The 26,188-nt window shown below is 43.2% G+C and overlaps 1 protein-coding gene across 1 annotated transcript in view; it reads right to left on the bottom strand.

Annotated features, from left to right (window-relative positions):
* The window catches only part of MCOLN2 (mucolipin TRP cation channel 2), a 566,096-nt gene that overhangs the window by 77,515 nt on the left and 462,393 nt on the right, over positions 1–26,188 (bottom strand). Inside the window, exon 10 of the mRNA XM_078645573.1 lies at positions 8,190–8,291. Coding sequence (XP_078501699.1) covers positions 8,190–8,291 — 102 coding nt within the window. The remainder of the gene's footprint in view (positions 1–8,189; positions 8,292–26,188) is intronic.

Raw genomic sequence — 26,188 nt, 5'->3', positions numbered from 1 at the left:
AAATTTTTTAGCCGAATTGGCAACTAAGCGCCTGGCTAATAGGACGATTAAGGCTATGCGTTCCGCAGTCTCAACGGGACACCGGCCTGTGGAGGGTTCTCCTGTGGGGGAACGCCCTTGCGTTTGCAGGCCTTTGCGAGGCGTTCGTCTCTCTTTACCTCCGGAGCCTCGGTATTCGGTTCTTTGGGACGTCATTGTGGTCCTGAACCTATTTTTTTGTCCTGGCAGGCTACCGCTTATTTATCTTTAATGGAACTTTCAGCTACGTTGGCTGTGCTTTTGCGTTTGGTTTCTTGCCGGCGTGTGTCGGATGTGTGCGCCTTGGACATTTCGGCGCGAGTCTTTTTCCCCTGACGGGGGTCGCTTTTACAGTGGGTCGTCGCACAAGGTCGGCGTCACGTACTATTCGTACCCGGCTTTTGTGGACACTCCCAAGTTGTGCGCCGTGCAATGTTTGAAGGCTTATGAAGACATGACGTTGGACATCTGCCCTCCGGGCGAACAACAATTGCTAATTGCCCTGCGGAAACCACACAGAGCAGTCTCTTCCCCCACTATTGCAAGGTGGGTGCGTTGGGTCATGCAAGAGGCAGGCATTGATACTAAACGTTTTGGAGCTCACTCAGCCAAGGGGGCCATGGCTTCTAAGGCGTTCAGTGGGAGCTCGTTTAGAGGATTTGATGCGAACAGCAGATTGGTCCTCTGATTCCACGTTTACAAGGTTTTATTTTAAACCGGTGGTGGATTTGGCTCATTTGGTGGTGAGTAAGCTTTGAACTAGCATAATCCGAAGCCTCCGGTCCTGACATAGAATCGAAATTTGCCTAGCTTACGTAACGGTAAGTTTCAATTCTATTAAGGACACGGAGGCGAGGATTATCCCACCCTGGAGTTCGGCGTTGCGAACACACCCGTATCTCAGTAAGTAAACTGTTTTCCATCTTTGCGTGGTGCATGTTCTAATGCCAGTCTTGATGATGTTCTCAACTTGCGTGCTGTCAGTGATGTTCTCGGTGCTTCTCTTACGTTGTCGTTTTTTTCCGCTAGGAAATGACGGCTCCGACCGGGACCAATGAGGAGTGTGCGTAACCAGCGCGAAGAAAGAGGAAGAAGGTTGAGAGGGGACTGGCTTTAGTACCTGGACTGGACATAATAGAAGGACTAATGTTGGAAGGCTCATGGGAGCTGTAGTTTGTCCTGGATTTACAAACTTTAAAAGCTGTTTGTTTCCAAGTTTTCCTGCAGTTTGGACATGGATTTTGAGCTTTTCTAAGGCTGCTGTGTTTATCTATTTGTAATAAAGCGAAGGAAGAATAAGCATAATCCTCGCCTCCGTGTCCTTAATAGAATTGAAACTTACCGTTACGTAAGCTAGGCAAATTTCGATTGTACATGTAAGTGCAAGTCTGATCTACTTAGCTCCATATATCTGTACCGTGACAATGTATAACTTCAAAGTATGTAGATGTGGAAGTAAGAATAAAAACATCTATACTACCCTATATACACCCCCCTTTCTCGATATTGTGGTCCTCGAATGTCTTCCCATGATATTATGGTAGCACTATATGCTGGAACTGATATAGTGACAGAACCAACAAACATTTACATCAATAACTGAAGGAAGAGATGCTTTGGGTAAATATACGCCTGAAATAATGACCGGCAATTGTCGTCAGGCAAACAGTTACGTTCCTTTGTGGAGTGGGAATCCTGATCAAGAAAGCAAATGAAAGACTTGACCTAACAGCCTCGGAATACCAAAAGCATCCATTGGCATCCCACCCTGAGACACCTCCTCTCCCATGATTGTTAGTGTATTGCTAGCATCTTCACATGCACACCAGATCCAATCAAAGCATCCTTACCCTGCTGCTTTCTCGACACATTCTTACCCAACTCACACCCTCACTATTCCAAAATAACCACACACTCATCTTTTCACTAACGGTCACTCACAGCCTCAACCCTTACACTTTTTTTTTTTTTAGCACATCCTCTATATGCCAACATCTGTTCCAGTGGTGGCTGCCTCTGAGCAGGGGTGGAAGGGTAGGGTGGCATTGGTGAAATGGATAAACAAAATAAAACAAACTTACCTTCTCTTCACCGCAGCTGCCGCACACCTCTCCTCCATCCTCTTTATTCTACACTAGAAGCAGCCACCGAAACAGACTCTCCCAGACAATCACGAAACTGCAGGAGCAGCGTCATGATTTGTCTGAGCATTCCGTTTGGATGCTCCGGCAGTGTCTGGGCATGTTCTCTACAGGGCTGTGCAACACAGCCCAATGGAGAACATGCCAAGTATGCATGACGGTTTGGCCGGCCCAGTAGGGGAGGCTAAACAGTCATGTGCACTTAAGTTCAAAAAACACTCCTCACTCTGCCAAGCTCATCCCAGCTCCAACCAGGCTCAGTCCATCGCAGAAAAATAAAAAATTAATAATGGCTCGTTATTACCATTTTATTTTTCTTCCTTGCACTTCTCAAATAGCAGTGGGGCGACGCTCCTCCACCTTAGCGGAGGAGCCACCACTGATCTGTTCAACCTCTCACCACATGACCAAAATGCATTGTTTGATTTCAGATGATTCATGCACCTACATATATAAAACTCTACTCCAATCATCCCCACAAGCAGAAGCTGCCAAAATACTCATCACTAACATTCCACTGCCTAATAAAAACACCTCTACAGTGGAACACAATAGGCCTCCCGCTCCGATGTGTACTGAGAACAAATGGTACCCCCAAACGTAATCCTGTGCATTCTGCACAAACACATCATACTGTATCCCTTTCAGTACATAATTACATATTCAAACGTTCTACATCATGATTACATCACTCAGACACCTCCTAATAGATAACACCAGTATCCACATTCCCACCCAGCAATATTTCTATTCTCTGAGCACATTCGTGAATCCAAATTGACTACATTTAATTCAGCAGCTCACTAAATTGAAGTAGAAAGGGTACCATACTTGGTATACTCAAACACACCCAAATGTAAGACTCCCCACATTGCAAACTCAAAAACACCATCACAGAGCTCATCTCTTAGCTTACTCATGCACAAATCCCCAACTCCCTCATCAGAAAACTCACACAATATAGCGCAACACTTCCTACTCAATCCACAATGACAACAAAACATGCTTTCTTTTTTCACCCCCAACATCTCACTCTGGAGCTTACTGCAGATGTGCATCAACAGGACAATTCCAACAATCAAGCCACAGAACCCGCCCTTGGAACTTTTAATTTTTTACCTGACGCCACTCACTTGTTATTATCTTGAAGGACATTACTAAATTAGAACATGCTACTAAAACCTGAATGGACCTGAAAAACAAAGTAGTCCACTGGATGTCAGCTCAAATTTGTAATACTAGTTTCTTGTTTCAAGAGATAATCATGGTAAAAAGAGTGAATTTGATAGGGTATGCAAAAAAACAGGATGTGGAGATGACATCATAGTAAGTTTTTGCCACCCAACGATTGTCAGGTCCCCATTAAAAGATCTACATTGTAGGTCTCAGTACACAAGTAATACATCTGGGAAGATTACAGCGGTGCCACTGGGCTTTTTGTTAGACCCCAAGCATTCAAATTCAAACTACAGGGTTCTCAACATAGATTTTACACCTCTCCATAAAACCACTATCTCTATGTAAACACTGCTAACCAATTTTTCCCCAATGTCCACCCTTAATGACCAGGATTGACAGGAGCAGACAAATGGGTTAAAAGATCCTCAAGGTTGCCCAGTGGCTATAAATGTAAAACTTACTCAAAGAGTGAGAGAAAACAAATGATCCTGGTAATACTTTGCCCATTAAGTCATGGAATGTGGCTGGAATTAGAAAAAAATGATCAAATGGAGATTGGGTAAGCTTGATAAATTCAGCACAGGTGATAGGATTACAATAGACTTGGCAGGTGGAAGGCTTTATTATAGATGGTTTTATTACCTTAGCTACTCCAGAAACTCCTTCAACTAAAGGACAGGTAAAGGAAGGACTGACACTACTTATGTAAACACAAACGCACGTAAAAGTAATTTTAAAAAAGATATTGAATTACTATATTCCCAGTTAGTCCATCACCATAATGATTGAAAATTGAACATTGCACTGGCTAATATTTATAATAATGTCAATGACAATACAAGACATGCAGTTGTCCTGACCTAGATAAGAAATTGGGAAAATGTGCTACTAGCAAAGAGGCTTACTGTTTATATCTGGGAAGGTGATTTTAACATATGTAGCTGTTCACATGCACCTGGTTCTTTGTGTGGTTACAGGGATGGTCAGGGGAATAGGCAGGCACACTTCCTTCATGACCTGTATGGAGAAAGTCTGACCAACCTACTGATTAAATATAATTTGGAACCAGTAGAACAATACAAAGAGATATATATTACCTGTGCCAACTTTACAAGGTATTGGTCATTGTTCATTTATTGACCGTTTCCAAATTCCAGCCCAAGGAATTGAATTATTTAATTCATTAGTGGTGGAACCAACTGCTTTTAGTGACCATTCATTAATCACACTAAATATTCAACTTAAACATAGGGAAGGACCTTTTTTAGTAGCTCACATTGAAACAGCAGGAACTAATAGGGTTAGCCTTAAGTAGGCTTTAGACAATGAAACTATGCTACTGGAAACAATAGTTAAGGAGCAATTTGTAGATTGTGTAACTTGCGCTGAAGAAGACATTAGCCCACATACATTGCTTTTGATAACATTACTTCCGCGATTGCCGGGATGAGGGGGTGTACGCAAAATGCTACAGACCAATTGTTTTGCTAGATTTATCTGCGAAAATAATGGGCAGTTATCATCGAAAGGCTAGAGACCTGGGCACAAGAAAAGCAGAACTTTATAGTTCTACAGCATGGCTTTAGGAAAGAAATTAGAACGGTAGAGCAATGCGTTAATCTGAATCTCGTAATCAGTAAATAAATGGTAACTAAACAAGGGCACGTCTTCCTCTATTTTTCCGACTTAACCAGTGCTTTTGGCCTGGTAAATCATGCAATGTTATGGCTGAAATGGGAGCACCAGCCCATATATTATCATTTCAATCACAGACACATGAATCCCTTACTACCAGATTATGATATGGTGTAAACGGGGAATGTACTACGAAATTTAAGATGGCAAAGGGAATCAGGCAAGGCTGTGTACTTGCCCGGTTTCTTTTTTCAATATATATATAAATGGGGGGGGATAGTGCCCTACAAAATTTTAAAGCAAATGCACCCAGAGTCGGAACTCATCCAGGCCATTATTCTCCTCTATACAGATGATGCGGTTTTGCTGTCTAGGACAACAAATGGACTGCAAAACCGGATTAACAACTTTGTCAACTTCATGGAGGAGAGAGACGCAAGATTAAATCTTATGAAATCATTTATTATGAACTGTGGAACAGGGAAGGTTAAGACAAGAGCCCAATATGCAAAGGGCCACAAAATAGCTGAAACACAGAACTTCAAATATTTGAGCATTTTATTTTCATCAGGAGGCAACTGGGACTCACAAATTATAACAGCGAAATTTAATTTTGTAAGGACATCAGAGATCCTATTCAGATTCATAAAAAAAGATAGTCACTAAACCGGTTAGAGAAATCTACAACTTTATAGGAGTAAACACTTAACAGCTATCACATATGGGTTAGCAATTTGGGGTATTTCAAACACCACACTAATACAATCGCAGAAGAACTCTTTACTACGTAGATTGCTTGCAGTTCCCAAATCTACCTCAACATATGTTACATACAGAGAACTAAATGTTCTGTGTGTAGTAGAGATGATGCAGCTAAGCACTGTGACTTGTTGGTACAGTATCTGGAGCAAAGAAGGCACACAAGTTTCAAGGGATATAATAGAAGATTGCTTTAAATTAGAGCACTGGGGTAAAACCCCCTGGCTAGCATACATAAATAGTCCTACTAGAAATTGATGTTAATGTCAGTATGAAGACTCCAAGTAGTGTCTTGCAATATACCGAAAAGGAACTGAAACTAATCTTTAATGGTAATAGAGAGGCTTTTAGAGCCCATAAAGAGAATAATAAGCCATTTGTAAATAGACACTGTTTAAGACCTGTACAACTGGGAACACAGGGCTATCTCATTGCCATGAAAAACGAGCACAATAGATTCTGTCTAACAAGAAAGCGGTAAGGTTTGTTGCATTATGTGGTGACTTTTCCTAAATCAGAAGTATGGACAGAAAACTACCACAAACGACCCTGCGATAGGAGAACTATCAAATCAACACTCCACTTCATAATGTTCTTCAGTTTTTATAACTAAATTAGAAAACAAGTTTTTTATCCCGTTTTTAGACCAGAAGCTTTATTATTAGGATGCTTCTTGTTTCATAAGTAAATTGTAAAATATTTGCACATGCTATATAATATTGACATATGTTAAATCTGCGATCAAGAGAGGGAATTCCCTAAACCATATGGAAAGACAATTATGAGAGAGAGCATTGAAAAGGATTTATCAAATATGCCTATGACATCTGAGTCCTTATAGTAAATGTTAACTCATCATTTTTCTTTGCCTGTCACATTTCATTATAAAACTGCAAGCCTCATGTAAAACAAATGAGCCACGCATAACAAGATTTTTATAAGAACAGATTATGATGTCTTTTATATACTGGCCAGAGCTGTTGTATAATCCTGAGTGTCAGTTTACAAAACGTTGTTCGCTACTCCTACGAGCTTTTTATGAAATCTTTTATCTACAATTACAGCTTTGCCCTAAAATGATGTGTTTTTTTCCAAAATGCTGTTGACTTTACCTCTGCGAGTGCCCAAATGCGGTCGGCTCCTTTTAGATCTTTATGAAATCTTATATTTATAAATATAGCTTTTGTTTTATAATGAGTGCTCGTTTACATAATGTTACTGACTCTAATAATGAGAATTTTAAAGTTATATACCCCCCGTGTTTGTTTTACACAATGGAGTATGTCATATAAAGTTGCTGACCCCACCTTTGTTTAAAAAGGTGAAGTAAAGAATGTATTGTAAATGCTTTTATTCTTTTAAGTATTGTATGTATTTTGTTGTAAATCTAAATAAAGATATTGAAATTTGAATATGTGTAGGATAACACAATAAGAAAGAGGTGGGCAAATAGAGGTTAGATATTGAGGTATGCTTTTTAAATGGGATGAGACAAGTCCACTAAGTTGCTTCACGTGTGTGTAGGTGGAGTTGGTGGTGTAGTGAGTGTTTTGCATAAAGTGATCAGAAACATTCAGAACACAGAGACATCTTTTGTGACTGTTTGGATGAAGGTTTCACATATAAGACATTTTAGGATGGCATGAAGGTCTGCAAATATGATTCGATAGTCCCTGGTAGATTGTAAATGGCCAAGATATGAGGTATGAGTGGGATGATGAAATAGTCCTCAAAAGATGAAGTGGCCCACTCTCCCTGTGCAACTGCTGCACAGGTGAGAGAAGGTGGCAAAATGTGTAAGCATGGCTGATTGCAGATCAGCAAAAAGGGAATAGTAAAATTAAGATGAAAAATTAAAAAAAAAAGTTAAGGGTCACCAGTAACTCAAAAGCAGGCGTGCACAACATTCACAGCATTATAACTACTGAGTGTATTAGGAGATTTTAGACAGATTTTTTTCAACTTTGCTCTTACAATATAAAAGATTTTCTAGTCTCCAGAGTCTGTTTTGAAGTTATTATTTCATTCAATTATATTTTACACATTTTTTTAAATAATGCAAGCTTTAAAGGTTCGTACACTTAGGCATCCTTTTCTTAAATTATAACAAATACAATGTATTTATACCATTTCTGAATCAAAAACTAGCACTGTATGTTTACTCTATCCCTCACCCTGTTGTTGCAAATGCTGACATAACACTGTAGGCACAGATTTATTCTACGTTCTTTCAGATGTTATTATTATTACAACACTACTGATGCAAGATAACGTAAACGGGTAATAGATAAATGGTCAATGAATATCCATTAGTAAAAGAACTTTGATACTGAAAGCATAATCTCACACAACTCCATTTGACACCTTGCTACAAATAATCCCTCTCATCATTTTACCCCGTGGTACAAGCTACTTTTGATTTGTGTAACATTCATTCCACATAAGTAAAAAGCTTACGTTATATTTCTGGAAGTATCCTAAATATCTGATTACTCCCACCCAAACGAGCAATGTGGATGTTCCAAGGAGAAGACTGCAAACATCATAACTTGATAGGTTCTGTAAGGAAAAAAAACATACCAGCTCATTTGACTACTTTTATTTTATTTCGACATTGATTATTTCAAATATAGAGAATACAGAAAGATACATACCTAAAATACATACACATTTAACCAAGATCTTTATCATTGTCAACTGTGAATTCATATGTAATAAAGCATGCCATAATATGGGATCCAACCTCACTAAAAAGAGATGTCTGAGGAGATCGGAAAAGTGTGTAAGAAGGGTTTAGTAGCTGTCTCAGTACGGCAAGGGCAACTATTTCACACATCCTATTCGGCCTACTCACGGGAGACAGTGATCTGGATCAGTGGCGTCACTGGGGTTGGTGTCACCCGGTGCGGGTAACTCATGGTGTCACCCCCTCACGACTTACCGCATGGACCACCGCTGTCGAAATGTACGGCGCTAGGTACTGTCTTATTCCCTCTAGCTCCCTCTCTCTGTCTAGCTCCCTCTAGCTCCCTCTCTCTGTCTAGCTCTCTCTAGCTCCCTCTCTCTGTCTAGCTCTCTCTAGCTCCCTTTGTCTCCCCCTCTCTCTGTCTTACTCCCTCTAGCTCCCTCTCCCTCTGTCTTACTCCCTCTAGCTCCCTCTCTGTCTTGCTCCCTCTAACTCCCTCTCTCCCTCTCTTACTCCTTCTAGCTCCCTCTCTCTCTCTCCGTCTTACTCCCTCTAGCTCCCTCTGTCTCTGTCTTACTCCCTCTAGCTCCCTCTCTCTCTGTCTTACTCCCTCTAGCTCCCTCTCTCTCTGTCTTACTCCCTCTAGCTCCCTCTCTCGGTCTTTCTCCCTCTAGCTCCCGCTCTCTCTCTCTTACTCCCTCTAGCTCCCTCTCTCTCTTACTTCCTCTAGCTCCCTCTCTCTCTCTGTCTTACTCCCTCTAGCTCCCTCTCTCTCTTGTTTTACTCCATCTAGCTCCCTCTCTCTCTCTGTCTTGCTCCCTCTCTCTGTCTTACTCCCTCAAGCTTCCTCTCTGTCTTACTCCCTCTAGCCCCCTCTCTTACTCCCTCTAGCTCCCTCTCTCTCTCTTACTCCCTCTAGCCCCCTCTCTCTCTGTCTTGCTCCCTCTAGCTCTCTCTCTGTCTTACTTCCTCTAGCTCCCTCTCTCTCTGTCTTACTCCCTCTAGCTCCCCCTCTCTTGTTTTACTCCCTCTAGCTCCCTCTCTGTCTTGCTCCCTCTAGCTCCCTCTCTCTGTCTTGCTCCCTCTAGCTTCCTCTCTCTCTGTCTTACTCCCTGTAGCCCCCTCTCTCTTACTCCCTCTAGCTCCCTCTCTCTCTCTTACTCCCTCTAACCCCCCTCTCTCTGTCTTACTCACTCTAGCTCCCTCTCTCTCTGTCTTACTCCCTCTAGCTCCCTCTCTCTTACTCCCTCTAGCTTCCCCTCTCTCTGTCTTACTCCCTCTAGCTCCCTCTCTCTTACTCCCTCTAGCTCCCTCTCCCTGTCTTGCTCCCTCTAGCTCCCTCTCTCTCTATCTTAATCCCTCTAGCTCCCTCTCTCTGTCTAGCTCCCTCTCTTCCTGTCTTACTCCCTCTAGCTCCCTCTGTCTCCCTCTCTGTCTTACTCCCTAGCTCCCTCTCTCTCTGTCTTACTCCCTCTAGCTCCCTCTCTCTCTCTTGCTCCGTCTAGCTCCCTCTCTCTCTGTCTTACTCCCTTTAGCTCCCTCTCTCTCTGTTTTTGTCCCTCTAGCACCCTCTCTCTGTCTTGCTCCCTCTAGCTCCCTGTCTCCCTCTCTGTCTTACTCCCTCTAGATCCCTCTCTCTCTCTTACTCCCTCTAGCTCCCTCGCTCTCTGTCTTGCTCGCTCTAGCTCCCTCTATCTATCTTACTCCCTCTAGCTCCCTCTCTCTGTCTAGCTCCTTCTCTCGCTGTCTTACTCCTTCTCTCGCTGTCTTACTCCTTCTCTCGCTGTCTTACTCCCTCTAGCTCCCTCTCTCTCTTACTCCCTCTAGCCCCCTCTCTCTCTGTCTTACTCTCTCTAGCTCCTTCTCTCTGTCTTACTCCCTCTAGCTCCCTCTCTCCATCTTACTCCCTCTAGCTCCCTCTGTCTCTGTCTTACTCCCTTTAGCTCCCTCTCTCTCTGTCTTTGTCCCTCTAGCACCCTCTCTCTCTCTTGCTCCCTCTAGCTCCCTGTCTCCCTCTCTGTCTTACTCCCTCGAGCTCCCTCTCTCTCTTACTCCCTCTAGCTCACTCGCTCTCTGTCTTGCTCGCTCTAGCTCCCTCTCTCTATCTTACTCCCTCTAGCTCCCTCTCTCTGTCTAGCTCCTTCTCTCGCTGTCTTACTCCTTCTCTCGCTGTCTTACTCCCTCTAGCCCCCTCTCTCTTACTCCCTCTAGCTCCCTCTCTCTTACTCCCTCTAGCCCCCTCTCTCTCTGTCTTGCTCCCTCTAGCTCTCTCTCTCTCTCTGTCTTACTTCCTCTAGCTCCCTCTCTCTCTGTCTTACTCCCTCTAGCTTCCCTCTCTCTCTTGTTTTACTCCCCCTAGCTCCCTCTCTCTGTCTTGCTCCCTCTAGCTCCCTCTCTCTGTCTTACTCCCTCTAGCTTCCTCTCTCTCTGTCTTACTCCCTCTAGCCCCCTCTCTCTTACTCCCTCTAGTTCCCCCTCTCTCTCTTACTCCCTCTAGCCCCCTCTCTCTCTGTCTTACTCCCTCTAGCTCCCTCTGTCTCTGTCTTACTCCCTCTAGCTCCCTCTCCCTCTGTCTTACTCCCTCTAGCTACCTCTCTGTCTTGCTCCCTCTAGCTCCCTCTCTCCCTCTCTTACTCCTTCTAGCTCCCTCTCTCTCTCTGTCTTACTCCCTCTAGCTCCCTCTCTTTGTCTTACTCCCTCTAGCTCCCTCTCTCTGTCTTACTCCCTCTAGCTCCCTCTCTCTCTGTCTTACTCCCTCTAGCTCCCTCTCTCTCTTTTTTTACTCCATCTAGCTACCTATCTCTCTCTGTCTTGCTCCCTCTCTCTGTCTTACTCCCTCTAGCTTCCTCTCTCTTACTCCCTCTAGCCCCCTCTCTCTTACTCCCTCTAGCTCCCTCTCTCTCTTACTCCCTCTAGCCCCCTCTCTCTCTGTCTTACTCCCTCTAGCTCCCTCTCTCTCTGTCTTACTCCCTCTAGCTCCCTCTCTCTTACTCCCTCTAGCTCCCCCTCTCTCTGTCTTATTCCCTCTAGCTCCCTCTCCCCTACTCCCTCTAGCTCCCTCTCCCTGTCTTGCTCCCTCTAGCTCCCTCTCTATCTTAATCCCTCTAGCTCCCTCTCTCTGTCTAGCTCCCTCTCTTCCTGTCTTACTCCCTCTAGCTCCCTCTGTCTCCCTCTCTGTCTTACTCCCTAGCTCCCTCTCTCTCTGTCTTACTCCCTCTAGCTCCCTCTCTCTCTCTGTCTTGCTCCGTCTAGCTCCCTCTCTCTCTGTCTTACTCCCTTTAGCTCCCTCTCTCTCTGTCTTTGTCCCTCTAGCACCCTCTCTCTGTCTTGCTCCCTCTAGCTCCCTGTCTCCCTCTCTGTCTTACTCCCTCTAGCTCCCTCTCTCTCACTCCCTTTAGCTCACTCGCTCTCTGTCTTGCTCGCTCTAGCTCCCTCTCTCTATCTTACTCCCTCTAGCTCCCTCTCTCTGTCTAGCTCCTTCTCTCGCTGTCTTACTCCTTCTCTCGCTGTCTTACTCCCTCTAGCTCCCTCTGTTTCCCTCTCTCTCTGTCTTACTCTCTCTAGCTCCTTCTCTCTGTCTTACTCCCTCATCAATCCAGGAATAACATTTGGGGTCCAAGACTCCAGGATAGACACACAGGGTCGCTAGGTGTAATTGAGGGGCACTCTAGGTGGAGAGGCAATCGTGCTGGGGTGTATTTATGCAACTAGCACAGATCAGGATGTCTTTTAAGCACACTTGCCATCCGTATTAACTGACTGGGGCCCCTTGCCCTTGGGTTCTGGGAGCGGATTTTAATGTTGTACTAGATGTCACTCTGGATAGATCACACCCACCACTGCCGGGCACGGTGCTGGTGCGCCAAGTCTGCATGCTAAAAAATGGGTGGACGGCTGGAGGCTGTTCAATGTATGGTGCGTCCAAAATGAGGGCATGAGGGAGTATTCATTTTACTTGCATCCACATGCACTGCATTCACGATTGGACCGATTCTTATGCCCAGCACATCTTCAGGCGAGTGTTACACATGCCACCTACTTGGGTAAGACTATATCAGATCATAATCCCCTAGAGATCGTGCTGTTATGGGGCTGTGTACCACCTCCAATCCTCATATGGAGGCCTCAACCCAGCCTTTTAAAAGATGTAGTGTTCCGGGAAAACCTGGCTGACAGCACTGGCACTGCCTCCTCACCCATGTTCGAGTGAGAGGTATTCAAGATGGTGATCCTGGGAGAAGCCATTAACACAATGGAGGGGGCTAGAAAGGTGTCCTCTGAGAACTTAAGAGTGAACACGATGCCCTAGGCCTCTTTGAGAGAGCAGTGATTGATAATGCCCATATGCACCCCCAGTTCCAGGAAGCCAGGGTCCAGTATGCAGAATTACTAGAACATCTCCGAGAGTCGGACCATAGGATGTATACAGAAGGATGCACATTGAAGTGAATAATTGGATACAATACTAGCATGCCTGATAAATCTGGACCTCTCCCCATGCCGATCCTAGGGACTGATACTCCAGCCTTGGGCACAGAGGTAACAACTTGGGATCAACACAGCATTCTGTGACCAGTACACAGAGTTATACTCCGCTCAACCTACTCCAAACCCAGCAGAGCAGACTGGGTTCCTCCAGCGGGCATGACTCCAGAGGGTGCAGGTGGCTGACAAAGAGGATCTCTCTATTCATATCACGGTTAACGAAATCAGGGGGGCTCTGAAAGAGCTGGCACGCAATAAAACCCTGGGGTACGACGGACTCCCTGTGGGGTTTTATTCTACGTATGTCACTAAACTAGTCCCACATCTAAGAAAACTCTATCCCTTTTCACTAGCTTACTCCCCTCTAGAGATGTAATAGAGACATCCTTGCTGAAACCAGAATAGCCCCAAGGGAATTACCCTCATATCGCCCGCTGTTGATTCTAAACACTGAATATAAAATTCTGTTCCTGGTTCCTCAATTGCTGCAGTTGCTCCCACAACTGATAAATATGGACCAGTGTGGGTTTCTTCCTCACCAAGACACAACCTTGAATATTCGGCAATTGTTTAAGATAATGGATGCAAGCCAGAACCTTTACCCATATGCCTATCATTGGATATTCAGCAAGCTTTCGTTTCCCCAAGCTGGAATTTCATGCTAGCAATCTTGGCACGATTTGAGATACCACTGGTCTTTAATAAATGGGCTAAACGGTGTTATACTGCTCCCACGGCTAGAGCTAGAACAGGCCCATACATATCTGATGCCTACCTGATATGACGGGAACGAGGCAGGGTTGTTCCCTTTCCCCCTTTTTTTTCATATTGGCAATTGAACCCTGACTTCAAAGGATTTGATGAGAGGCAGATTACCAGAGGATCCCCGCAGGCAATGTAGTGCATACTATATTGCTCTATGGGAACAATATGATCTTTTACTTTAAGGATATTCGGGAGGGACCGGTAGAGATGGCCCAATTGCTATCCACACTGGCAAGTATGTGGAGCCCACACTCCAGTTCAGTGACTCAACTATACCAGTGGCCCCTTGCACCCTTCGATATCTTTGAGTTCAAATTCACAGAGACGGCCCTGATTTATTTGAAGGTAATTTCACACATATGATGGCGTCACTGAAATTACAGGTAGCTTTCTGAGTTGCATTACCTCTTTCTGAAGTTGGAGGGCTGGCCCTGGCGAAGATGGTGATGCTGCATGACTGTTGTATCACTTTGTGAACTGACCAATTGTAGTACCGGCCTGGGTGTTTAAACTATTGAACACTATACTGATTGACCTGTTATGGAGGCAGGGGCACCACAGAGTCAGTCTAGATAAATTTCAACTGTAGACAGATAAAGATGGAATAGGTACCTCATATTTCAAAGTCTATTTGTATAGCTGGGCAACTACAGTGGTGGGCAAGCTGGCTAACTGTTTGTCCGAAACCGACCATACTAAGGCTCAGCTAGAGGGTGGGCAGTTAGACTGCTATGTCCTGATGCCCCAGCGCTGCCCACACATACATTACTATTGTGCATTGTACTGACATACTGGAGACTAGCGACAAAATGTACATCCTTCCAGGTGCTTTGTGCACCTAATATTCACCTGTGAGACCTCCCTACTGCTTCGGGCACCCTGAAAATAAGTAGACTGCTTCTCTGGGAGCAAGGAGGGGACCTATTTGGGGATGGCTCCCCAATGACTCACGAGGATTTTATATACACTCAGTCTCCCAGACTCCCTATTCCTCACTCATGCCAGCATCCTTCGATGTGTGCGTAAATACTGGCTAACGGACAGACTGGAGCCCACACCCCCATGAACAACTCCAGGCACTTCACACAATGGGGCACGGTCGACACTTAGTGCACTGGTTGTACAATGGACTTCAGGAACACCTTATGGCACCAGTCGCTTCCTTGAAACGTGGGTGGGTGACTGATCTGGCTCGGGGACTCACAGAAAAGGAATGGGTGTGCATGCTAAAAATAACTTGCAACTCGAGATTTAAGTTAATCCAATTTGCCATAATACACACCGCATACCGAACTTCGAACAAAACTAACCACATGTACCCTGCGGAGTCCTTGGTGTGTACCTGTTACTGTGAGCACGGAGCAGACCTGACTCATATGCTGTGGGATTGTCCGCAACTTTCAACTACTGGGTAGGAATAGCCGGAGCATGAAGTGAGGTCACGGGGCAGGCCAGTTGGGATAACAGTGCATATTTGGGACTGCCCATGAGACCTGTTCCAAGGTGGGAGTGGGAGTCACAAATCTGGTGTAATCACTAGTGAAACACTTGCTTACTAAATGCTGAAAGTCCCAGGTAACCCCAAGAGTGGAGGACTGGCAGGAGGAGGTCCATCATTGGGGTCTTGAGGAGAGTGAAGCCCTCAGGCAGGAGGAATACATGGGTCTGCGAAAAACTACAATCTCTATAGAATTGGATAGGCTATTGGAAGGCTTTCAAGCACAAGAGTCAGATCCTTGATGTGATATGGTGGCAAGGCAGGGTTGGACACACAGATCTAGCGCTCATCACACCCTTGGGCAACTGTATGCTGGAGAGGTTTCAGCACTGACAGATCTACTAGTTCTGTATCCGGACTTCAATACACACGCACATGCACTTCCCCCTAATAATGGATAGAACAGCTAATGGATGACATCAGGTTTTGATTGGTTTGGTATCCAAGTGGGGGATTAGTTATATTACTTGATCATAGTTTTATACCTATTTTGCATGACTGGGATGAAGATTGAATGGAGTGTGTGTGCCACTGATACATATCCTATTGTTTTGATCCAACTATACTTGTTTGTTGAAATTATTCTCCTGTAAGGCCAATTTCTTTATGTAAATGCATTAAAGTTTGTGGAAAAAAAAATAGTATTTTTCTCAGTGAAACCACTAGCAAAAATCAAAAGGTAAACATAGTACCATAAATTAGATTACATTATTTAATAAAGTAATGCCATTTCAGTGTTTAGAAGTACCTTAGCACACCATAGGTGTAATTAAATTTCTGGCGTAGGTTTCCAATACACAATTCTGATGCATATCTTGAGAAATATGAAATAAGCAAATAGTTAAAGTTCAGAGTGTAGAACATCCACAGAGGTGACACCCTGCACGTTTAAGCAAATCAATGCATTACTTCAGGGTTAAATCAATATCACAGATCCTTTTAACAGAGGATATAGTACCATCCACAGAGATCTTGTGTTTTTACAATCATAAAGGAAGTGAGACAAACCACTATTTAGCATCATAACAACAAAAGTGATCATGAGCCATCAAACCCCATTTGGATCTTCTCAAAGAGGTCCACTGAGATTTATGTAGTCCAAAATCAAACCTTTGCCAACTGTTGTGAATAAAGGACAATATATTACACCCCCTATCATTAGAAATAGGGGTCTCACTCTCTTTTCAATTCACAAATTGATCTCTTCAGTGTCTTTCAACTGAGTTTAGATGAAGGAGGTCAGAGGGAACATTCCGTCAATTTGGTTTAGGGCTACTTTCAACTTGAAGACACTAAAAAACTCCATACATTTCAAACCAATTCTTTGTTAGGCAATCACTAAAGATAAGGGGAGATGTGGTATACAAAAGGTCCTGACCGGAAAAGTTAAAATATTCACCTACTCCAGACCAGAAAAAGGGCAGTCACTACAAATTATCTTTTTATACAAAAATAAATTGATATTACAGACTATCCATTCTGTGCTAGGTCTATTTACTTGGCATGAGGAATGTAGAGTATTCACTGAAAAGTGGTGTTTTCACATTTGGCTGGCCAAAAGTGAGGTTAAAGGTGCAGACATTTCCAAGAATCTTTCTACAATCAGCCAATCCAGCTCCATATCAACATCTTAAGTCCAAAGAAAACCCTGTTTTATCAAAAAAGGTTTGTATAAAGATGAATGTGCTGGGGTGCGTGGTCTCGCACCAACCACTTGAAGATGGCGGCTTATCTGTGAGCTCCGTGTGACCGTGGTGCTCAGACGGAAATTTCAGCCCGCATTTTACCTTTGTTGGCAACCACGACATTGGATCCCTGCAGCTGAAAGGCCGGAGCAGTGATTACAACTGCTCTGACCCCTTTATGACTTTTGGCGAGCTTGTGGCAGCAACGATACTATTCTCCTCAGAGATGTGAGCGGCTGCCGCCATTTTGTGCAGTCCGCCTGACTCACGCAGCTCCAGGTAAACCAGTGTTTTTAATGAATTAACGCTCTGCATCGTTTTTCTGTTTTTGTGTGTGCTTTTTTTCAACTTAATTTGAGAAATGGCCCTGCTTTGTTCCAACAAGGACTATACTATCTGCAATTACCTTATAATATTACTGCTCTCAGAGTACATGATGAGCCCTTGCTGTCAGCTTATCTCAATTCAAGCTGTTTTTTTTCCCCTCTCTGTACTTGCTCGCATCTTGTTTTTTCTCTCATCCTTTGCCACTTTAATGAGTACAAATCGTTTTGTAAGTTGCTGCACTTCATATGCCGGACCATCTTAATGTTTTTTTTTCTATGCGCGTTAGTCACCTCTCCTAGCCTCCTGCTTCCTGACTTTTGTCTTAATATTTGCCACGACTTTCCTGTAATCGCCAGATAGCACTTACCACAATGCTGATGGAGGGTGATGTTCTTTTTTTGGCATAGTATTTTATGGAGACTTGTTCTTTATTGATGCGACTAGGCATATGGACAGATTGAAATCATCACTTAAAACTGCGTCTCATTCACCTCATCGTTTCTAGATGGCGAATGAAGCTCCAATCTGTCAGAGCATCATCTTCTGGTACCAAACCTAAGAGAGCCACAAATGATCCTCCTTCACCCATTTTATCCTCTCAGAATCCTGTACTTGATATTATTCTGGATGAAGTGAGAGGCCTTAAGTCTTTTATGTCCATGACTAATGAGAAGCTTCAACAAATAGAGGACAGGTGGATTAGTATGGAAGCTAAAGTGTTAGACATGGAGCAACGCATCAGTAATCTTCATGACGTCTCTACTAAAATTCTGATTTTGGAGCAGGAAATTCACCGTCTAAATTTACACACGGAGGACCTCGAAAATCGTAATAGATGCAATAATCTACGACTTTATGGTCTGCCATAAAATATTGAAGGGCCAGATATGCTTCTCTTCCTCAAAATTTTTTTACCAGAACTTTTGGACCTCTCGCCTGAGACTTCTTTAAATATTCAGCATGACCACAGACTTGGTCGAGCCCAACTTCATGCTTCCAAGCCTAGAGGAATCATTATGTTATTTTTGGAATTTACTGACTTGATGCGAGTCCTATCAGCAGCCAAAACAAAACGCCACCTCAAATGGTCTGGGCACAACATCTTCATATATCAAGACTTATCGAATGCTACTAACGCTAGAAGGAAATAATTCTTGGCTCTACGTCCTCAAATGAGGCAATTGAACATTAGATATGGTATCCTTCATCCTTGCTTATGCAAAATTACTCATGATGGCTCGACACGTTCGTTTGTTGATCCCATTAAGTTGAGATCATTCCTACAAAGTATTTCTCCAAGTTCTGCTGATGGTTCTTCTTATAATCCTAAGCAATCGTGTTGCCTTGTTGGTTTATCTTACTCATTATGGCTGATTGTTACTCTATCACTTTTATCTTTCTCCCTGTCGCTTCATCTCTTGTTCGCGCTGTTACGTCCCATGCATTTGTCCTTGTCACTTTTTCATAGATCCGGACTTTGTTCCTTGATCTATCTTCTCTGATCGGTTTCTGCTTCCTTTTTCCCCTTGTTTTTCCCCTTGTTTATGTTCATTTATTTCTTTTTCTTGCAGAGGTTAAATATGGTCCATGTGCTTATCAGTTGTGTTTGTTTCTATGCAATATATCTCCTTTTGGCTTCTCATATGTGGTGTCATTTCCCTTTTAGATATATCCTTGATGTGTATCAACTTTTAATGTATAACCCTCCCATCGCTCTTTCATGTGTAAGTTTGTAACGTGGAACGTACGTGGCCTTGGACATCCCGTCAGAGACAAAAGGTACTCTCTCACTTATCCAAACTTAATTCTCAGGTATACTTTTTTCAAGAGACACATTGTACTGAAGCGGAATCGCTCAAATTAAAAAGACAATGGGTGGGCCAAGTAGTTTATTCTCCTGCCTCTAGCAAGAAAGGGGTTGTTGCTATATTATTTCCTAAGTCGTTATCTGTGCAAATTGTGTCTACACAAAATTATGATGATGGACGTTGGGTAATGCCCAAGGTTGTTATACAAAACAAAACTCTGGTTTTGCTGAATATATATGGCCCAGTAAAATTAGACCCTAAATTTTGGAATGACATTAAAATTTTACTCGCCCCCATCGATTGCCCTACCATTATTATTGCAGGTGATTTTAATCAATGGATTGACCCCTTTTCTGGCAGGCAATCTAAATGTAAATTTAATCCTGATAAATCTCAAAGCGTTCCAGTCAGCCATTACCTCTCGATCATTATTGATGTATGGAAAACTTGTAATCCTGATTCTCTTGAGTATACATTTTTTTCCAATGTTCATCAAACTCGTTAAAGGATTGATTATATTGTAGTTAGCAAATCCCTACTTCCATCCGTTCAATCATCGGAAATTGTGTCGATTTTCATTTCCGACCATGCACCAGTCCATTCTGTTCTAGACTTATCCATTAATTCCCCAGAATTCAGCCGTTAGAAACTTAATAACTTTTTATTATCTGACAATATTTTCATCAAAGAAGCCACTACTTTTATTAATGAATACTTCACATTCAATAACCCATTAGACACTCCCATTCCCACTAATTGGGATGCATTTAAGGCTTCTTTTCGTGCCTTTACTATTTCTTATATCTCAAGGAAAAAGAAAACTAATCGGGAAAAGTATGCAGATCAATTTCAACTTAAATTATTGGAGCATAATTACTTTACGTTCAAATCTTCTAAAACTCTATGAGTTGATTAAAGCCAAATCCGAACTTAATAAACTTGCAACAGTCGAAGCTTGTAATATTCTTCTTAAAGTTAAATCTATGTATCATGGAGGCCAGAATAAGGCGGGTAAAATGTTAGCCAATTTTTTGAAAATCAAATCTGAACGTAAAAATATTGGACCCATCTTGAATGACTCCACTAAAAACTTAGTGACATCAGATGACGATATTGCCGATGTTTTTCATGACTATTATCAATCACTTTATACTGATGACACACATCCCTCTAATCAAAATCTGGATACTTTTTTCAAGGGCCTCCCACCTCACCCATCCTTGCCTAATGAATTCCACTCATTGGAGGGTAAAGTCACTTTCCAGGAAATTATTAATGCCATTAAATCTCTGAAAAAATCTAAAGCACCAGGACCTGACGGTCTCTCCGTTGAATTTTATTCTACTTTTGCCTCCAGGTTTGTCCCTAAGCTTCTACAACTTTTTTATTCCTTTATTGATGATGCTAAAGCCTCTGGATCTTTTATGGATGCTTAAATCCTCATCCCTAAACCAGACAAGGACCATTCACTTTGTAAAAATTACAGACCTATATCATTGATTAACAGTGATTGTAAAATATTTGCTAATTATTCCATTGTTAATAAAGACTGAGCAAGTAAGTTTTTTGAAGGGCAGGTTAGCATCGGACAATGCTAGAATGTTTGCAAATATCCTCTCCTATGACAAGAAATTCAAATTTCCCCCTAGCACTGTCTTTGGATGCCGAAAAGGCTTTTGACCGTATTAATTGCCAATTTATGCTTAAAACTCTCCAATGGTTTGGCCTCGGACCCACATTCATTTCATATGTCAAACTATTATACTCCTGCCCACGAGCTAGTATTTTTGTCAATACCCGCTTTTCTAAATTTTTTTCCTTATCTTGAGGTACGCTTTCTCCCTTGCTATTTGTTTTGTCTTGAACCCTTTCTTGAACGCATTCAAATCAATACTCATATTTCTGGCTTCTCATATAATTCTATAGATACTAAAATATCGGCATATGCTGATGATATATTAGTCTATATGTCTAATCCCCTTACTTCCTTGCCTCCATTTATGGATGAGGTTCGGTTGTATTTCAGTATTTCTGGATATAAGTTAAACCTCTCTAAGACTGAAGTTTTACCTCTGAATTCTATGTGTTACCAATATATGTTTTCTGATACTAATTTCGCTTGGTGCATCACTAAAATCAAATACCTTGGTATTTGGTTCTCTGCTTCCTTTTCCAACACAATTAAGTATACGTCTCTCCTCCATACTTGGTCTCCACTATTTCTATCCTGGTGGGGTAGGTTAGACACCATCAAAATGATGATTGTACCACATGTATTATATACAATATCTATGTTACCTATTCGCATTCTCATATCCTATTTTTCTCAAATTGACTATTTGTACACAATTTTTAGGGAATAAGAAACACCCACGTATTGCCCTTGCAAAACTTATACGTCCTAAATCTGAAGGTGTCATACGTTTTCCTAATTTTAAAGTTTATCATTCGGCCTTCCTCATTAAAAAATCATTAGCTTTAGCTTATGATTTTGCTGATATTCCTATCCCTAGATGGATTGCTTTTGAGCGTTCCTTACTGAAGGATTTCTCTTTTCAGAATGTAGTGTATATGTCAAACTGTACTTTTATATCTAATAATGTATTATACAATACTCTCACCACTGGCCTAACTCCATTTCAATGTTTTTTATCCTCTACCATTTGGTATAATAAATTTCTCAAATATAAAGGTAAATCCTTATATTACAAATATTGGAAGGAGAAGGGAATTATCTTTGTGCACCAATTAATTCACAAAAACTCTGTTAATCTATTTGTTGAAGTTGCATGGGAAACAGACTTGCCCTATTTCTCTTCATATTTCCGATTGTGACAAATTTTGGTCTAAGTTATTAAAGTTTCAGTTGCTGCTCGTATAACCCAATCTTTGTATTTTATTTACAATAGAGCTATTATCACACCTGTTAATATTTCCAAGTTTTCCCCTTCCTCTCCTCCAATATGTCGGTCCTGTTCTAATGCTAGTGGCACTTTGTGTCATCAACTTCATGACTGTTCAAATGTATTAATATTTTGGAAATCTGTTGGGGCCATTTGTATGAAAATTTCAAACTGTGATTTTACTTTATCATTACAAAATATTTTTCTAGGTTCTTCTTCACCTGATGTTGTTGACTCCTCCTCCATCTCCTTGCTATTTGACCTTTTTATTGCATTAACATTCAAAGTTATTTTATCATGTTGGAAAGACAATTCCAAAATGTACTCATTGACTTGGTGGAACTTTATTTGTGATGAACTTAGAATTGCTACTGTTTCTTCTCTCACCCTTTCGCAAAAAATTAAATCTGATCTCCTCTGGCTACCTTTTACGACTTATCTCTCTTCCCATGCACCTATGCATTAACTCTCTTTTTCTGTCTTTTATCTTTCAACTCTTTGAAGAATATATTTCTTATTTCTATCTTTTCTTTTCTCCTTTTTATTTTTGTTCTGCTTCCTTTTCTTTCTACCGTTTTCCTTCCATTGCTCTTTTCACATATTGCATTTTATATATAATATTCTGTAATTCATTTTCTATAATATGGTTCATAATTTGTGATTACCCTCGCTTTTTTCTTTGCTGTTTGTATCTCTTTCTTGAAAACTTAATAAAAATTCTTAAACAAACAAAAAAAAGATGAATGTGCTATGTATATTCTTTTCTTTCTCATGTGCAATCATTTCATTTCCTGAAATTTGTTGACCACGTCCATAAAAATGTATTAGTATAGAAATTACCTTTAAAAAGACATGTGAAAGACATAAAGGGGGCAAGTACAGATCCACAGGGGGCATGGCCAAGCTGCCAACCGAAATGGCCGGGCAGGCTTGAAGCTCCGCCGTGAACCACTACGGATCGATCCACCCAGGGGCTGTAAATGGCGTTACCACCCCAGGCAATGCTGTGAGAGGGGGCACTGATGCAATTGGTGCGGGGCTCCGGCTGTCACGGTGCAGATCGGCACCAAAGCAAGCAGCCATGAGTGAAACCGGGGCCTAAATTAGTGGGAGCTGCATCGCGCCTGGGTGCACCCGCCAGCATACATAGCAGAATTGGCCTGAATCAGTACAAAGCGGGGTAAGGAGAGGCGGGTGGCCAGACTGCACAAGCCTTAACTTAACCCCGCCAGTTCCGCAGGCATTCCCCATGGAGAACGGCCGTTGGGCTGGACGTTGCGGGACGAAGACATAGGCTCCCCCCCTGCAGCTATGCCCCAGAAGATGTCTTGGCCAGGCCCTGCACATTAAGGAGCACTAAGGACAGTGCATGACCCTCACACATTGAAGAGACACAGTGCGGACGCCCCGGCTTTGATAGGCCTTGGTGGTTGGCTCAGTTGATTGCACAGTGCAGAGGTGCCTATGGTATGGGTCGGAAAGACCCCAAACAGAGCCCCTCCCCATCAAGCCACCGGTTACCAGCAGGACCACCCAGCAAGGAAACATGGCGGAGGCAAGTGGTACACACATGCCTGGCGTGGCTGGGTCAGATACAGTACTAACGGAGCTCAGGGCGGGCTTCAGGGCACTGGATACCAGATTGGACAAGAGGTTGGAAGCCAGGGGAACCCGGCTTGATGATCATGAGGGACCCTTTAACGTACCGGAGGGTAGAATTTCCAACCTGATGGCACCGCCCACACCATTAAAAAGATGGAGCGAATGGAGAAACTCCTCAAATTAGTCGCAATCAAGAATGAGGACTTGTACACAGGACGGCGGAATAATGTATGCATAATGGGATTTCCCCCAGAGTCCATCAACACTAAGCGGCTGGACGGGTTTGTGGAAATGCTGCTTACCGACCTGTTTGGAGTTGAATCCTTCACCAGTACATTTGTAGTAGAGCGTGCACACCGCATTCTTGGGCCGCGGCTGAATCCGGGATGTCCACCATGGCCTATCATAGCTCGCTTGCTCAACTTCAGAGACAGGGATGGTGCCCTTAGGAGGGCATGAGAGAAGGGCAAGTTGCAATGGCAAGGTTCGTCCATTTCCTTATACCTGGACTTCACTGCTATGGTCCAGGAGGCAAGACGAAAATATGGAGGGGTGAAAGCAAACCTCCGTATGTTGGGGCTGTGAAACGGTATGCTCTATCCCGCATGGCTAAAGGTGGACATTGATGGACAATCCAGAATATTCAAATCCCCTCATGAGGCCTAGGAATTTCGGCCAATTAGAATAGCTAGTTATTCCTTCGCAGTCAAATAAACTTACCTGTTTGTACGCGTTGCATTGTCTTGACCAGGTCAATGCTCAACAAATTTGGGGTGAATTGGCACACCCCCCGGGATTGGACTCTACATATTTAAAGATGCTCATGCGCCAAGTGTGGTGGAAAGCGGCGTGGCGTTGCCACCCCCTAAGTGCGGACGCACGTTTTTTGAGATGTTGCTGCAAAGTTTAATGTGGTTTGGGATTTCCCCCCACATTTGGGTATGGGAGGTTGGAGGTGGGTGGGCGGGTGGGGTGGATCTAGGGTTCTTAAGCAACATCTGGTGATATGGTGTAATTGGTATAGTCAATTGCAGTGCGGAAATTGTATGTTGGATGCAGACATAATTTGTAAATAAGAACTGGCATATGGTTAACAGGGTACAACCGGAAGCTAATGTAGTGTGTTAATAACATGGAATGTTAGGGGCCTCAATGATGCCCGTAAATGTAAGCTAGTAACTAATTATATGCAGCGTCACCAGGTGGACATTGCTTTCGTACAAGAAACTCACCTGGCGCAATCTGTGAAAACAACTTTGGCAGGTAACTGGGTGGGGCATAGGTATTTTGCTGGGTACATCTCGTTATGCAAGGTATGTGGTGATACTGATCCACAAACTAGGGCCGTTCAGGGAAGTAGTGGTGTATCGTGACCCAGGGGCGTGCTATTTATAGTTAAAGGGATGTCTGCTGGAACATTCTGTACTGCTGGTGAATATTAATGCGCCTTACGTTGACTATCCTGACTTCTTTGATCCTATTCATACACATATGGAACGTATGGGGGTGGATCAAATTTGCTTGGGTGGGGATCTCAATTTGCTGTTTGATCCTACGCGTGACAGCACAGCGACCACTGCCGTAACTAAGCCAAAGGCCAGGAGGGCGCTACAGGATATGTTTGACAGTCATGGATTGGTAGATGCTTGGAGGCATCATAAACCAGGCCAGGGCGGATACACGCACTTTCCTGCACCCCAGAACACATGGACATGGTTGGACTACTGGTGCCCCAGTGGATTAGTGATGTCAAATATTTCCCGTGCACACTGTAGGACCACTGTCCAGTAGTGCTACAACTGAGTGTTCCGTGTGAGGGGGGTGGGGGGTGGACGGAGTAGAGAGTCCATGGAGATTTGCCACCATGGCTTAGGGACATGGTATTCGCATCTGAACTAAGCGCAGCGACCAGTAAATATTTTACATTAAACGTGGGCACAGTGACATCCAAGGCCACGCTCTGGGAAGCGTTTAAGACATACACTAGGGGAGTTTGCATATCAAAAGGGTAAGTGTGCTCCGGGATCTGAGGCGTACTATCACACTTATGGAGACACAGCTGGCAGACCTCGATCAGATGGAGCCCCCCAGTTTGCAACACTGCGCTACCCTCCTAGGAGTTTCAGGAAGCAGCTGAACGCGAGGCACACTATCTTGGTAAATACGCAACTGCTAGGCGCTATAGGGAGGGGGGAGCGGCCGGAAAGGACCCTTACTAGACTAACGAAGCAGACCCGTAGACCGACATACATATCTGAGCTGGCAGGATGCGAAATGGCATGTGTGACTGGCAATGTGGAGATCCTTAGAGAGGTGCTCACCTACTACATGTAACTGTACACCTCCAGAGCTCCAGGGCACCCGCTGGACTACAGTGACTATTTAGATAAGGTCTCAAAGGTCTGGGTGGAAAAAGTGCACCAGGAATTCCTGGCAGAGCCATTCTAGGTTTACGAAGTTACTGATGCCATCAAAACCCTGGACGGTTCTAAGGTGCCAGGGTTGGATGGGTTTCGGGATGCTTTTATAAGACATTCAAAGATATTCTTGCACCATATCTTATATATGTGTATCAAGAAGCAGTAGAGGCAGGTGTGCTCCAGCTAACCTTAAGGGAGGCAGTCATAATCCTAGTGCCGAAACCCGGTAAAGATCCGCTGTGTTGTGGTTCCTATAGACAGCTGAAATATTGGCAAC

The sequence above is a fragment of the Lissotriton helveticus genome, chromosome 1_1 (genome assembly GCF_964261635.1).
Source record: "Lissotriton helveticus chromosome 1_1, aLisHel1.1, whole genome shotgun sequence".
In the NCBI taxonomy this organism is placed as follows: Eukaryota; Metazoa; Chordata; class Amphibia; order Caudata; family Salamandridae; genus Lissotriton; species Lissotriton helveticus.
The sequence above is the reverse complement of the archived record's forward strand: the minus strand, read 5'-3'. Positions and strand labels throughout refer to the sequence as shown.